Source organism: Megascapheus bottae, chromosome 33, assembly GCF_031878675.1.
Source record: "Megascapheus bottae isolate mThoBot1 chromosome 33, mThoBot2.hap1, whole genome shotgun sequence".
NCBI classification, from domain to species: domain Eukaryota; kingdom Metazoa; phylum Chordata; class Mammalia; order Rodentia; family Geomyidae; genus Megascapheus; species Megascapheus bottae.
This window is the reverse complement of record NC_143541.1, coordinates 7,863,702-7,878,933: the sequence shown is the minus strand read 5'-3', so window position 1 is coordinate 7,878,933 and position 15,232 is coordinate 7,863,702. Positions and strand designations below refer to the sequence as shown.

At 60.0% G+C, this 15,232-nt stretch overlaps 1 protein-coding gene across 2 annotated transcripts in view; it reads right to left on the bottom strand.

The window, feature by feature from the left end:
• Nucleotides 1–15,232, bottom strand: part of Grip2 (glutamate receptor interacting protein 2) — a 59,967-nt gene that overhangs the window by 5,598 nt on the left and 39,137 nt on the right. For both annotated transcript variants that reach the window (XM_090323950.1, XM_090323951.1), the window contains exons 2-19: nucleotides 12,008–12,085; nucleotides 11,719–11,854; nucleotides 11,080–11,225; nucleotides 10,457–10,543; nucleotides 9,766–9,841; nucleotides 8,855–9,000; nucleotides 8,010–8,157; nucleotides 7,745–7,914; nucleotides 6,850–6,969; nucleotides 6,392–6,541; nucleotides 5,968–6,154; nucleotides 5,375–5,520; nucleotides 4,579–4,659; nucleotides 3,910–3,976; nucleotides 3,682–3,827; nucleotides 2,679–2,823; nucleotides 1,091–1,230; nucleotides 469–648 (exon numbers count right to left, since the gene is read on the bottom strand). In XM_090323950.1, coding sequence (XP_090180076.1) covers nucleotides 469–648; nucleotides 1,091–1,230; nucleotides 2,679–2,823; nucleotides 3,682–3,827; nucleotides 3,910–3,976; nucleotides 4,579–4,659; nucleotides 5,375–5,520; nucleotides 5,968–6,154; nucleotides 6,392–6,541; nucleotides 6,850–6,969; nucleotides 7,745–7,914; nucleotides 8,010–8,157; nucleotides 8,855–9,000; nucleotides 9,766–9,841; nucleotides 10,457–10,543; nucleotides 11,080–11,225; nucleotides 11,719–11,854; nucleotides 12,008–12,085 — 2,349 coding nt within the window. The remainder of the gene's footprint in view (nucleotides 1–468; nucleotides 649–1,090; nucleotides 1,231–2,678; nucleotides 2,824–3,681; nucleotides 3,828–3,909; nucleotides 3,977–4,578; nucleotides 4,660–5,374; nucleotides 5,521–5,967; nucleotides 6,155–6,391; nucleotides 6,542–6,849; nucleotides 6,970–7,744; nucleotides 7,915–8,009; nucleotides 8,158–8,854; nucleotides 9,001–9,765; nucleotides 9,842–10,456; nucleotides 10,544–11,079; nucleotides 11,226–11,718; nucleotides 11,855–12,007; nucleotides 12,086–15,232) is intronic.

Genomic DNA, 15,232 nt, shown 5'->3' with positions numbered 1-15,232 from the left:
TGGTCCCGCTGAGAAAGATCTAGAACGAGGCTTGGGAAAGCACACTCGTAGCGGGCAGGGACCTCCAGTGAGAACTGGCCCTGCAGCTGGTGTAGTGGACAGGGGAGGGAGGGGAGGGCCCAGAGGCTCAGCGCTAGATCACAAGGCCTCTGTCCACAGGGGCAGAGCGGGACGAGCAGGGGCAGAGGAGATGAGCCGGAGGATCCCAGGATAGGCCTGGAGGGTGCGTTCTGCCTTCCTGTCTTCAAGCGGATGCAGCGTGCATGAACTGAGCACCTACTGTGTCCAGACAGGGATGTGAACAAGGGAACCAGCTCTGTTCTTAAGCTCATGGTGACGAAATCTGAACTAAGCAGGCTCTGATCCCCGCTTGGGGCAAGGGGGCCTAGTTAAGTCTGCACCCTGGGGAGGAGGGGCTGGGGGGTAGGTGACGGAATTAGCCCCGACAGAGATGGGTCCTGGTGTTACCTGAATCCCCAAAGCCACCCTCTGTGGCCGAGCTGCCCCAGGATTCTATGGCGCTGTCCACACTGGGCACGGCTGGTGAAAAGCGGGCTGTCAGCAGGCTGCCTTTGAGGGCCTCTGAGTCACCCTCACCCACCTCACTGGCTTTGCCAAGACACTGGGACTGGCAGGGCAAGGGGGGACCTAGGAGGAGAAGGGCATCACGGCTGCCCCCGGACACGCGGGTGCTTGGACTTCAGATTCCCACCTGAGCATGGCTGGGCGTTCCCAGGATCTACTACCACGAGGGTGGGACAGACAAGTGGGCAAAGCCATTTCATAGGTGGGGAAACCGAGGCTCAGAAAGCGAAACAACTTGCATAAGGTCCAACAGTGAGCAGTAGTGGTGCCCAGGTTAGAAGGAAGACCCTAAGACCCAGACTGCTCCACATCTAAGCGGAAGTGAGGCGTGCAGTTAAGAACACGAGCCATGGACAGACATGCCATTGTTCAGCTCTGGGCCCCCTCTCCCCTCCGAGAGTCTCCTGTTGAGTTGTCAGCCATCCTCCCTTTCCTCGCTCACAGGACGCAGTGAGGAGGCACAGCTAAGGCCTGGCCCGGGGGATGGGGCAGTGAGGAGGCTCACAGTCCAGCTGCTTCCTGATCTTCAGGGTGACAGTCTCGCCAGCCATTTGCAGGAGGCGGATGGCCTCGCTCAGCGGCCGGCCCTTGAGGCTGACGCTATTGATGGCCAGAATACGGTCGCCCACGTGGATGGCGCCGGTCCTGAGGAGCGGACAGAGGGCACAGGTGGGAGTTAGGAGCATGGGGCCTCCGAACACGGAGGTACCCTGGTCCAGGCCTGGCTACAGACCTGTGGCTGGAGGTCCAGACCCCCAGCTGCATCAGAGAAGACAAAGAAGAAGCAGCGTCATCGCCGATAACCGAGGGTCCCATTAACAGACGTCTAAGGTCCACTGACAAGGTGATTGTCCAGCCTGAGTTCTGAGGGTGACAGAAGTCCCCCATACTAGCTGAGTCCCTCCCTTCTTCTGTAAAATGGGGGTGATCACTAACATTTCATTTAACAATTATAATTGAGGAATGAATTCGTGGAGTGGCCTCATTTTCTCCAGGAGCAAATCTTTTTTTCCCTGGGCCTCAGTTTCCCTCCCAGCCCCAGGCCCTAGTCAGCCTCCCTGAGAGCGGAGAGAGCAGGCAGCCCTTTGGCTCAGCAGTCTTCTGCGGGGGGCAGCAATTGTCTGCGGTGGGGAAAGGAGCTTCGGCACCTGTCACTGGGGGAGGTCTGGGGTCAGGGAGCCAGAACTGAAGACCTTCAGGCGGGGGGGGGGGGGGGTCAGGACGGCGAAGCCCTGGGCTGGAGGGGGGGCCTGGATAACTGGTTTCTTTGTGCTTTCCGAATGTAGCCATTGTTAGCTGGCACCCTGCACTGAAGCTGGACAGCGCTGGGGCTCACCTGGCCCCTCCATACCCAGTCAGCACCCCGGGCATGCCCAGCTCACCCCACCTCTGGGTGAGGATGGACCCCACCGCCAGCATATCTGCCTGGAGTCCAGCAGGGGGCGTGCCAAGCTGGGCCATCCAGCAGAGCCCAGCAAGACAAGGGCTGGCTCTCCGGGCAGTGGCCTGCTCCAGGGTGGGTGGGGGTGTCCCCTTCTCAGCCAGGGCCTCTCTGCCCCAAAGCTCACCTAATACCTTGCTGCCAGGGGAAAGCTGAGACTCTCCCCACTGGGGCCACTCTGGGAGTGGGGACCCCTTCTTACGGCTCCATCATGTTTTGGGCTGCTTTCTAGAGGAAAGGTAGCAGGAAACCTCCAAGGCCTCGTTTCCCCCCTCTGCCTTGGGTCCCAGGACTGGTGTGCCATTACCACCGCCACCCCTCAGTTCAAGAGCGCAGTGGCACTGCCACTGAGGAGCACAGCAAGACTGCATTTAAGCACCTACTAGGTGGGAAGAGAGTGATATAGCACATTCCTGGACCAGGTCCGCTGGCTGTCCCCTCCCCCCCGCCCCCCAACCTGCTGCCTGGCTTGTCCCTTCCCTGGAAGGCTGGACTGCCATTTTCATTGTATACATGGGAGTTGGTGCTTGCAGAGGGAAAGGGAATGGCTCAGTGTCACTCAGCATGGATATGGAACAAAAGTCAGAATCTAGTTGGTCCCAAAGCCCTCATCAGACCCCCCCATCTCAGTCCCCACGGGGTCCCAGCTTACCTCTCAGCCAGGCCACGTTTGGTAAGACCAGAGATAATAATGGGGTCAAAAGGCTCCTCAGTGCCAGAGATGGTGATTCCCAGAGGCCCGCCATAGCGTTTCAGTTCCACTGTGTAGCTGACTGCGCCTGAGCCCTCCTGGCCATCTGCAGGGGACAGCCAGGGGACAGCAGTGAGGGACAGCAGGAGAGGAAAGAGCTGGGCTCCTGCTCACAGGGTCCTAGGCTATAGTCTCATTCAACACATCTGTACATAGCCACCGCTTGCTTATGCCAGGCTTCTCCACATGGCACAACCCAGGGGCCCAGAAGCTACCTTCTACCTCAGTCTGCTGCCCAGATGCCATTAAGAGAAGAAAACAGACAGGAGATGCAGACTCAGAGTCTAGGCGCTGTCCCTGGGCTTCTTTCGTTCAAGGTTGGAACTCTACCCCTTGAGTCACACCTCCACTTCCAGCTCTAGGGTGGTTAACTGGAGATGAGTCACAGACTTTCCTGCTTGGTTTGGCTTGGAACTGGGATCCTCAGATCTCAGCCTCCCGAGTAGCTAGGGTTACAGGTGTGAGAAATGCTTAAAAATATCCATTTTGTGCATCATCCATATAAATGGCAAGACGATGGTGGTTAGAAGAAGCCAGGTTTCGAGCTTCAAAAATCAAAACCAAAGGGAGAAAGATCTGCCTGTGAGAGGCTCTTCCACAGGGTGGGAGCTGGCCGGCGGGGCATAGCGTCCACTCTCCTCTCCTGTCCTTTCGTCTCTCTTGTCTCTTCAGAACTTGTGGCTGCGCTCACATGAGTGTGTCTGTCTAAGGGGTGGGGGCTGGAGTTCTCCACCCTCTGAACCCCAGCCAATCAGCAGCTGCCCCCCTTTCACCAGCCCCGCGCTGGTGTGGGGACATGACAGGAGGCCGAGGGCAGCATCTCAAGCTCCCTGAGCCTTTGCCAGAGCCAGAGGCCAGCACACGCACATTGGTTCAGTCTGGGGGGGGGGGGGGGGACACGTACCCGAGTTGTCCTCATCCTTCTGGATCTTCAACCTCACCAGGTCCTCACACTGCCGCAGGATCTGCATGGCGTCCTCCAGGGGGTGGCGGTCCAGGCGGATGTTGTCGATGGCTAACAGCTTGTCACCCGGCTCCAAGGTGCCAGTCCTGCGGGCGCAGGGCACGGACAGGAGGCTTGTCTCACCAAGGGTGCCACCAGCCCTGTGCTGGTTGTATGGGGCACACGTACCTGTGTGCCACGCTGCCTTTCTTGATGTCTGAGATGATCAGGGGGTCCCCTGGCTTCCTGCTGGCCGCTGCAAAAAAAATGAACCATGAGGGAGCCGTGGGCCTCAGCCCAAGGGCGGGTGGCAGGGAGGCCAGGGGTCAGGTATATGGGGCCTGTCCTTGCTGACGGGGAAAGGGGAGCAGATGGCCTGCTGTGGCTACAGGGAGAGGAGTGAGGTAGTGGGAGGAGGTGGGGTCAGCTGTCCCTGGGGGTGGGTCAGGAATCAGCCTTCCTGGCCCATGAGGACACAGCGTGTCTCAGCCTCCACTGTGTAGGAAAGCTTGCAAATTCAACTTCTCATTGTGTGTCTTTGTGTGTCTTCATGTTAGTCCTTTGGCTCTGGGCACCCAGGGAGACACACAAACCCCAGCCCAGCCCTCATGTTTGACCCTCGCCTGGGAGGCAGTGAGGCTGGGAGATTCCCCTTCCCCTAAGGTGCACAATGGGGAAACTGGGGCTTTGAGAATCCCGGACTTGCCAGAGAACACCCCTCGGGCCCGGGAGTGGAAGAACTGGTACTAAAAGTAGCCATACCACCCCTGGAGCCTTTCCCTAGGTGTCACAGGGTATCGTGGCTTCTGGGAAGGCCAGGGGAGCTGGGAGGCCTGGTGTGGCAGGCCCAGAACTCACTGCTGATGGTGATACCCAGCTCCACTCCACGCCTCTTGGGTAGCTTCACGTGGAAGGTCCCACTGCTGGGGATGACGGACTCTGCAAACCATGAGGACCAGGGGGGCAGCCTGAGACCACACCCCTGAGACCACACCCCTGAGACCACACCCCTGTGACCACACCCCTGAGACCACACCCCTGAGACCACACCCCTGAGACCACACCCCTGTGACCACACCCCTGAGACCACACCCCTGTGACCACACCCCTGAGACCACACCCCTGAGACCACACCCCTGAGACCACACCTCTGTGACCACACCCCTGAGACCACACCCCTGAGACCACACCCCTGAGACCACACCCCTGAGACCACACCGGCCGGCCAGGACCAGGGAGGCAGCCTGTGACCACACTGGCCGGCCAGGAGGGTCCTCAGAGAGTCACTGCCATAACCTCCGTGCTTTCCCCCAACAGAGGGACTTAAGCCTCAGAGGGCCGGTCAGAGCAGAGTCAGGACTGGATCTTAGATCCCAGATGTGCCAGCCGGCATGGCGAGGCCGGTGGTGGGGTGGGTAATAGCCAAATGAGCTCAGCAAATCAACTTCGCCAAGCACTGCCTGTGGGCCAGGCTGGGCCGATGCACGTGACATCATGTAGGGGGTTCTAGCTGCTATTTCACAGATAGGGAAACTGAGGGAGAGGGAGAAAGCAATCTGTGCAGTCAGAGAGTGGAGCCCCGGAGGGGGAATTCTGCCTTAGCCATGGGGCACCTGGCCGCAGGCTTGGGGGGGATGGGATTCTTTCCACTCACCCGCCACGTCAAACTCCACCTCCAGTAGCACCTTGCGGGCCAGGGCTGCGTCTCGCAGCAGCTGGTTGGCTTCCTCCATGGTCCCCTCCTCAGTGGCGATGCCATTGATGGCCAGAACACGGTCCCCCACCTGCAGCAGCCCACACCTGCCCCAGAGAGGCCCAGGACAACGCCATCAGGAGACCAGAGCCTTGGCAGTGCAGAGCCAAGCAGAGACACGCTGGGGCTAAATGCAGTCTCCAGCTCCTGGCCCGGTGACTCAGCTCTGCCCAGTGCCTGTGTATCCTCGGGCAATTTGTACCTGATCCAGCCCAGGGTCTGACTCTGCCTCAGTTTCTCTGTCTGTCCACCAGGGAAGAGCCATGGCCTTACAAGATGTACAGACTTCAAGGTGCTGAAGTCTGAGGGTGCACGCATGAGCTGTGCCATCCCAGGAGGTGACTCAGCTTCTCTGGGCCTTGGTTGCCTCAACTGTGGATGGGGCAGGCAGTGGGGTGGGCATGCTGGGAGTGGCGTGGCTTGGCATGTGACCATTTCCCTAGCTGTCCGTGAGTCCCCACGCTGCAGGCCAAGTGGGGTGGGGACTGACGCACCTCTCGGCCGGGCTGTCAGGCTCGATGAAGCGGACCAGGGGTGGCGAGGAGAGGGTCTCGGTGGTGAAGATGCCACCCTGGAGCTGCAGGCCGAAGCCGCTGAGGGGGTCTCCGCACAGCATGACCTCTGTGGTCTCAGTGTGCACAATCTGCCCTCCAGGCCCCACCGTGCTGGAGGCCAATGACACTGCGGACAGAGGGGGCTGGCACTCAAGTGGCCCCGGCCAGGCCTTCCAGCTGCCCACCCTGGTCCTGGAGGCCCTGCAGCCAGAGGGCCAAGTGAGAGTCCTGACTTCACATGGCCTGGGGGTGGGTCACTGCACTCCCTGCCTCAGTTTCCCCACCTGTACAAGGAGGGCTGGGTTCCTAGCTAGTAGGGGGAAGCCAGGGTGTAGGACAGTGATTTAGAGAGGAGGTGGCTTACGTGAGCTTCGGTGCTCCCTCCTCCGTGGCCTCCTCCGCCCGGCCGCCGTCCGGGGGCTCCCGGGCTGGGCTCCACGGGCTGGGGTACTGGCGTTGGTGCAGGGAAAGGCGTGGTTCATGGTAGGCGAGGAAAAGGGGGTGGAAGACAAGGCTGGGAAGAGGGGAGCACAGCTGGTGAACCCTAAGAGCTTCCGTTTGCTGCCAGGGTCAGAGCCACCCCGCCCAGCGCCTGGGTGAGGATGTACCTGCTGTGCCCTCTGACAGGAGCCTCTGTCCCCCAGCCTCAAAGACTGGGGTTCCACAGGCCTGGGGGAGCCCCGCTCACAGGGCCTGCTATGGGGTGTCCCATTCTCAGCCCGTTTCCTCTGCCGTGCAGCATTCCCCCTGCCCCCCCGCACACCCCCTGCCCAGCTCCGATGCCACGAAGGCTGCAGGCCAGGCGGGAAGCTGGGGACTTACACCTGCACTGGTCCTGGCTCAGGGGCGCCGCCCAGGGTGGCGTGCGGCAGTGTCCTGGCTTCGGGCTATGGCAGGAGGGCCCACAGGGGTCCCAGCCGTGCTCGCTCCTCTGCACCCGCACTGCGGTAAGGAGAGGGAATGGAGAGCCAGCCAGGCTGGGTCCTTGACTCCTCGTGGCAGAGGGGGCAGCAGCCCTGAGCCCTCGGCTTTCCCAGCAGGGGACCCCAATACTGCTCGCCCATCACAGGCCAGGTGCCTGCCACGCAGAGAGCCAGCATCGGGGAGCAGGAGTGGCAAACAACACCCCCTCCTCCCAGCTCCAGCCAGCACCCCTCTTCCTGGCCTGCCCCGCCTGTGCCGGCTCCTCTTCTTTCTGGGCATGGCAGCAAGAAGATTCCGCTGATGTCACTGTGGGCCTCAGCTTCCTCACTCTCCCTCCCTCACCCTGGGGGACTTGGGGCAGCTCTAGAGTGAACTGTCAGGAACCGATCCTGCTCCGTCACTGACCTGCTGTGTGACCGGGCCAGTCACTTGACCTCTCTGTGCCTCCTTTGTAAACAGGACGCTGAGAGTAGCGGCCTTTCTAGGGCCATGCGAGACTTAGCACCAGTTGAATGGTGAAGACCAAGTGCTGACAGCAGGGCCTCAGCCTGAGGGGCCTTGTGTCTGAGCAGCTCGGGGTTCTGGCCATCTGGACTCTATTTCTCCCCGCCTCCCAACCTCCGCTGCCTCCATTTCTCTGTAAAGTGTGTGAGTTGTCACGGTAGCCACAGACAGTCCCTCCCCGACCCCCCTCCCCACGCGCCCAGTCAGGGCCGTGGTCTTGGGTCCCTGGGCCTCAGCCCCTCCCCACTGGCCTTGGGCTTTGGGCCCTGGCACCCGCCGAAGGGCGCACCTGCCTCTGGGGGCCTCGGGGGCCGCCGGCTGTGGGGCGCAGGCAGGATCTCCAGCCGCACCGTCTCAGACACACTGGCCAGGAGCTTGGCGGCCTCCGGGAGCGAGCAGTGCTCCGTGCTGGCGCCGTCGATGGACAGGATGTGATCTCCAGCGTGCAGGGCGCCGCTCCTGCCCGGGCAGAGGCGCAAGCGGGGGCTGGGCGGGCTCCAGGGCCTGGCGCTGCCTTCCCCTGTGGCACCTGTGGGCCCCCAGGCCCGCCTTACCTGTCCACCACGCTGGCTGGCTTGATGCGGTCCACGGTGATGACGGGCTTGTTCCCGTGGGAGCCGGTGGAGAGGGAGAGCCCCAGGGTGGACCCCGGCGCCTTGGCTATCTCCACCACCAAGGGTCCCAGAGCACTGGCCACTGTATCTGACACAATGGAGAGAAGGAGGGTTGAGTGCAACCATCGCACGCTTTCTCCCCCCAGCCACACCCTTGCTGCCCAGGCCAGAGGCTCAGAAGCCACCGAGCAGCAGGGAGACCCGCAGAGGGGCCTGGTTTGAGGGATGGGAACCCAGGGCTTTGCTGGGCAACGCCCCTCGGGTTGCACTCTCCACAAGGAAGTGCTCCAAGTCAGAGCCCGCCTTCCTTGGGCTCCTAGAACCCCGCCTGTTCTGCTCTCTTGGTCACCAGCCCGGGCTGGCCCCCTCTGCTCTCACTTAGCTGTAATTACCTTCTACACACATCCCGCTGGTTCCACCTTGACCTCACTCCCCTCACCCCTCCTGCTCCTCCATCTGCTGCCCTCTGGCTTCCTTGTAGTCAGGCCAGACATGCCAGCCAGCCTCCTACCTCAGGGCCTTTGCACTTTTCATTCACACTGCCTCCCACTGTCTCCCTGTCTTCCTTTCCATCACACTCTCAGCATTCTGCTAACTGCAGGGTGTCCTCTCCACGACATGGGGACCCTCTCTGTATTGTCCTCCTTTAGATTGCCCAGGGCATCAAACATCGCCCAGCACCTAACGTCTGTTGCTTACAGAGGCTCGGAGAGGCTGAGTGACTGGCCCAAGGTCACACAGCGCCTGCTCAGGCCTGCCCCGCCCCTCTCCAGGCGCTGACGTACCAGGGGTGGCGACGTCATACTCCACCTGGAAGAGGGCCTCCTGGCTGCACTGGCGCAGCGTGGCCAGGGCGGTGGCATGGCTGGCCCCATGCAGGGGGATTCCGTCCACGCTGAGCAGCCTGTCGCCCACCTTCAAGGAGCCTTCCCTGTGGGGACGGGAGGTACAGGGCTGTGGTCACACTGTGGGGCCAGGGAGGGAAGATAGCCAAAGACGGTACGGGGGGTTTCCTTCAAGACCACCCACCCCACACCAAGGACAGAGGGGAGGACAGTCTCCAGAGAGGGTGGCAGCCCTCCAGGGCCACGCACAGCACTGGAGTGGGGGTGGAGTGCCCTCCCTCAACAATCTGCTTTCCAGCAGTCACCCCGGCCTGGCACCCACAGGCCTGGTAGTCATAGGGCCTGGGAGACAGGCCTGGGAAAGCACTCGCAGGGGCGGGGCCTTGTCTGCTTCTCCCCAGTGTGCGTCCAACCCCAGCCCCAGAATGCCAGTGACAGGTGCCAGAGCTATTCTAGAAGCTTCTATGAATAGCTTACCCAGGCCCTGTCCCATGCACAGATTTAGCTCTGTGACAAGCCTGGGCCAGAATTCTCTTAAATAGGCAGGACTAACCCATCAGAAGGTCAGGGGTCAGGGGCAGGATTCCAGCACCTCCTCCCCCACACCCTGTCCTCCCGGCCCCTCCAGGCTGGACTCAGACACAGTCAGGACATAGGAGGTCGCCACAGATTGGGGGGTGGGGGGTGCAGCTCCACCGTGACCCACCAGAGCTGGAGGACATCCGGGCAAACAGCACAGGAGCCTGTCAGGCCAGGCTGCGTGGGGGCTCTGGACAGGGGTTCCCCTCCGTGGCCTCAGTCTGCTCCTCACGGGGTCAGGGGAGGCCCCGCAGCCCAGGGCTCAGGCTTACCTGTCCGCGGGGCCACCAGGCCGCACATAAGTCAGGACGAGCGGGCGGGATTTGTGCAGGTCCTCGTGAGCTCCTCCTGGCCAGAAGTCAACCGAGGTGGGAAGTGTGTACCTCAGCCCCGAGTCTCCCCAGAAAACCCGTGTGAGGGCCTTGTCTTTGCTATTCATGGAGCATCTTCCAAAACACTCTATCCTCTCTGTTATCTGACTCACTTCCCTGCCCTTGTCTGTTGTATTTTTCCTTTTTTTTGCCAGTCCTGGGCTTGAGCTCAGGGTCTGAGCACTGTCCTTGGACTTTCTCAAGGTTAAAGCTCTACCACTTGAGCCTCAGCACCACTTCCGGCTTTTTCTATATATGTGGTACCGAGGAATCGAACCTGGGTCTTTGTGCTTACTAGGCAAGCACTCTACCACTAGGCCATTGATAGGCCTTCATTTTCCTTTTTTTTGCATTGACACTTTGCGCTCAATCTCTTCACCACTGTTCTGGGGGGCATTTTCTCATCCCACTCCTTTCAGCCACGTGCACCGGAGTGCTGGCATGGTTTTGCAGCTGGTGTCTGACTGCAGCTCTGGGGTTCTTCCAGGTCAGAAGTGAGATCTATGCTATGCTCATTAAGTGGAGCAGCCACCCCAGAAACCAGCAGCAGCCTCTCTCCTGTCCCTCAGCTCCTCGGGCGCTGCCCACTGACCTCTGAGAACAAAGCCAAAGCTGTTGCCTTCCTTGTACAGGGTGACGTCCACTGTCTTGGAGACAATCCTTGGGTTGTTTTCAGGGGCTGTGGGGAGACGGAGGCCTCCTTTGAATCCCTGCTGCATGTCCCAGCCCACAGAGGACCCCAAAGCTCATTCCAGGAGGGCCGACAGGCCAGGGACCCCAGGGAGGAATCCTCGCTCCACTTCACGATGGGGTGGTGAGACTCGAGGGCCCCTCCTCCCCAGTGCCCACCTGGTCCTCACTCAGACATTGGAGGGGGCAGCAGTGACGGCAGAGGCAGGGTTTGCGGCTGGGGGCTTGGGCCGTGGGTCAGTTCCAGAGTCACGCAGAGCTGGACATTAGGCTAACTTTGAACTCAGGGCCCAGGGTAGCTCAGGCTATGGCCAGGGGTGGGGGCCCAGTGCCCAGGGGCAGCTAGCTATGTGGACTGACAGGAGGTCTGTGATCAGGGTCCCCGCCTGGTGCCCTGGGCAGGGTAGGCTCCTGGCATGGCCCACCCTGTCTGGCACGGCCCCCACCACCCAGGCCCTAGTGGGGAGGCCACGTGTCCACCCACGACCGGGCAGTGGAGACAGTTCCCCGTCTAAGGGCACCCACCGGGCGGGGGCAGCTCATACTCCACCTCCAGCACCACGCGTTCGCCCACGTTCTTCAGCAGAGTGATGATGTCGTCGTGGCGAAGCCGGGTCAGGTGGATCCCGTTCACCGAGCGGATGTAGTCGCCCACATTCAGCAGGTCGCTCCTGCGGAGAAAGATCCCTGGGCTTCACGACGCTGTCCCTAGGGACCCTCACCCTCTGGTGACAGCGCCTGCCGGCCTGGGGCCAGCCCGAAGAATGGCCGGGCCATCGAGGTCTATGCTCTCCCTTCAGGCGATTCCTGGCGAATCCTGAAAATCCCTTGGTGGGTTTGGCTGCTCAGAGAGAGGCCTCACTGGACACAGCCAGACCCCCCCCCCCCAGCCTCAGGGGCTCAGGGGACACAGAGAGGAAAGGCAGGGACAGGGAAGCTGCCCCCGGGGCTGTCTGGGGAAGGCAGGGAGGGCTTCCCAGAGGCAGTGGCCCCTAGATGAATAGGAGTCTGCAGTGGGGAACAGGGCAGGCAAAGCAGTCTTGAGGACACCCTGGAGACGGTGGGACTCGGAGGGGAGCAGCTGGGCCCTAGAAGGGAAGCCTGGAAACATCCATCTCACTGCCTGTGGAAGCCCCTCCCCCGCGGTCTTCCCCCGCCCCTCACCTGGCTGCCAGGCCCCCGGGCCTCAGGCTGGAGACCCTGGGCTTGCCGTCCTTGTCCGTGCCTCCGGAGATGGTGAGGCCCAGCGTGCTGCCCTCTCTCTTGAGCAGCTCCACCACGGTGATGCCCCGGAACTCCTCTGCGACAGATGGAGGGTGAGCAGCCCGCCCTGCCTGCCCTGCACTCACCCCGGGGCCGCTGGACGCTTGAGCACTGCACATAGACCACTCAGGGTCACAGGTGAGTGAACCCAGGGCTCAGGCTAGCAGAGGGGGGCAGAGATCCTGGGTACCTGGAATGCTCTGTCGCCGGCTAGCCAGCGCCACGTCCCCTGCTGTGTCCTTGCTTCCTTTGGAGTAAGGCCCATCGTCTGCAGGGATCAAGATGGACACAGCCTGAGCCACGTGTACATCCCCTGCCATCCCTCTGTCTGGGATCTCCGGTGTGGTGGCTGTGGCGCAAACAGGTCCCCTGCCTGGCGGTCCTGGCTTCCTCTGCCAGGGAAGGTGCAGCCCTGCTTCTCCAGGCTGAGTAACTTATGTTCAATGCCTGCTGCATGCCAGAGCTCGTTTGACATGTTCATTTCTCCTTTTGGGGGGGAGGGGGAGAGGGCGCTGGTGCTCTACCAGTTGAGCTATGCCTCTGACCCAGTGTTTGGTCGTGTAATTGAGATGCACTATCATGGACTTTTCTTCCCAGGCTGGCGACAAACTTTGATCCTCAGGCCTCATCCTCCTTAGTAGCTAGAATTATAGGTGTGAGCTCCCCGTGCCCACACAGCTGCATCACAGCTGGTTTGTGGTTAGACAGCCTCGGGTGTGATCATAATTAATTAGGGGTGATATTCTACTACACAGATATGAAGCTGTGGCTCAGAGGCGGACAACTCGTGTCCAGGGCTAGCTGTAGATGTACACCCTCTGGCTTAGAGCCAAGTCAACTCCCTGCCCCACCCCAACCCCCTTGGGCACTGGCCCTCTAGGACTACCCCAGCAGGTAGGCAGCAGTGGCCATGCAGTGTGGCTCCATCCAGTCTGTTCCAGGAAGGGTGGAATCAGATTAGGATTCAGCCTGACAGAGGGTCACAGCGGGGCGGGCGGGGGTTCAGTCTACAGCAGGGTCTTCCACTGCAAGTGCTAGTGACATTTTTATTACGTATTTATTTATTGAACTCAGGGTGTTGTCCCTGAGCTTTTTGGCTCAAGGCTAGTACTCTACTACTGGAGCCACAGCTCCACGTCTCCCCCTCCCCCCAGTTCATTTCTTGCTCTGGGCTGCCTCTGAATCTCGATCCTCAGATCTCAACTTCCTGAGTAGCTAAGACGACAGGCGTGAGCCACTAATGCCAGCTAGTGAGGGGTTTTGTTTTTGCTTTTTACTACATGATTCCTTGCTCTAGTGGGTGGGGGCTGTTTTCGTTGTGGGAATTTAAACAGCTCCCCTGGCTTCTAATCCCCAGGGGCTCCGGGCATTGCCAAGTGCTCTCAGGGGAGCACAAGGACCACAGCTCTCTAGGCAGGGGCCAAGTTTATCCTGGATGGGAAGCAGGAGCAGGGCCTGCCTGGGAGAGAGGCTCCTTTTGGGTGAGAAAGGGTGGGGTTTGGCCTGGGAAAAGGGGTGTGTCCTCACGAGGGGCTCTGAACATTTCCTCTACCTTCCCTTTAACCACTGCACAACGGCCTCCCGCTCCCTAGCCATCCACTCCATCATGGAACTGGGCTCCTGTAGCCTGTCCTAGGCTGGTAAATAGACCACAAATGGCAGTGGAGCTCAGAATCATTTCTAAGCCCCCTCGGGTAGGGTCCCCGCTGCTCTGCTCACACTCCCTCTCCAGATCCTGGTTCTGATCTGCTGCCAATTCAGGCGACACCCTATTAAGCACAATGCCTCCCATTACAGTGCCTTAATGTGCCCTTTATCTGGATTCAACACGATGGTTCTGAGACAGTAAAAGGAGAAAGGCTGGGTTCTAGCAACTGTGTGGCCGTGACAGTATTCCAGGGGGCCACTCGGAAATGATGCGGCGTATCCCCATGCAAATTAGCTTCTGCCCCTGGTAACTGCCCGTCAAGCCCCCCACTCCCAGCCCCGTGGCTAGTTCCACAGTTTCTGGGGCCTGGAAGGGGTGCCAGTGAGGGGGGGCTTTGGGGCCCATCCTTTGGAAAGGATGAGTAACTGAGGACCCAGTTGGCCACATGGAGAAAGCAGATTCCCAAACATTCGAGTGCCAAGCAACAGGACATGTTGTGTGTGAAGACAGAGTTCTGTGCCCGGATAATGAAAATGAGGTTCTAAACCCAGACTGAAGGGCGGAGGGGACCCGCCCCCAGTGAGGGACGCCGAGGTCAAGGCTGGACAAGCATGTGTTGAAGGACAGCACCCCTTCCCCAGGCTTCTTTCCACACTCCATCCTCAGATCTTGTTCCATGGCTCCGCCATCTGTGAGATGGAGGGGTCTCTCCTCTTGCTGAGGACAGGGGCCTGGAGCATGGAGGGGTCACTTGATTTATATTTAATCCCTCTGGGGCACCGACCCCAGGCCCCTCCCTCAGCAAATTTGCTCCCTCCCCTACTCTCTCGTTTTTGTTCTGGGATCTGGTGATTACATGCTTAGAGATGAAGGCTTTTCAAAAACATCTTTCCCACCAATTTTCAGCTGGAAATGTGCATTAAAAAACAGAGATATTTTTATCTGGTTCCTTTTTTTTTTTTTTTTGGTCTCCTCCTTCCAGTAATGGGCAATTATAAACTCTGCCTTCATTCAATCCATGCTGTAGAACTCGCTTCAGAGGGAAATTTGCTTCCATAGCCATGCCAGCCAGTCCCAGAATGTGGAGTTGGGGGGGAGCAGATACATGACATCCCAGCTCTGACCTGGACACCTGGCCCTGCCCGCTGTGGGTGGCTGGGATTGGGCAGGGAGCTGCTCGGCATTTTTGGCATTTGATTTCTCGTGGCATTCTTGCTAATTTGCCTCCATCAGCTCCCTTTCACTGCAGCCCCAGGGAAGCCATTGAGCTCTGACAAAGGGAAAAGGAAGTCATTCCCTTGCCAGGCTGCTTTGCCAGGGCCCTGCCTGAGCCAGGGTGCCCAGAAAAACTACAAGGGGCTGGGTGGGGGTAAAGAGGAGTGCTCAGCCCATGAAAGGGCCCACTGAGAACACGAGAGTCCACAGCTCAATGTGGACAGACTAGATAGGACCTCTGGCCTGTGGGCTGGACCACTCATGACCGGACCCACCCACCCTCGGACCCACTCAACCTTCTCAGTGCATGGGTGGACACTGACTATTCCCAAGAGGGTGCCACCACCCTGAGCCAGGACAGCCTGTCGTTCTGAGGGACAGTAGAAGAAACTGAGGCACAGAGCGGCTCATAACCCACGGTAACGGGCAGAGCTTGACCTCAGGCCTGGTTCTAAACCCTCCACATTAGACCACTTTATCCTTCTGATCTTCCTCAACAGTGTGTGCCATCACCATCCTCGAGTTACAGACGTGGACACCGAGGCACAGAGA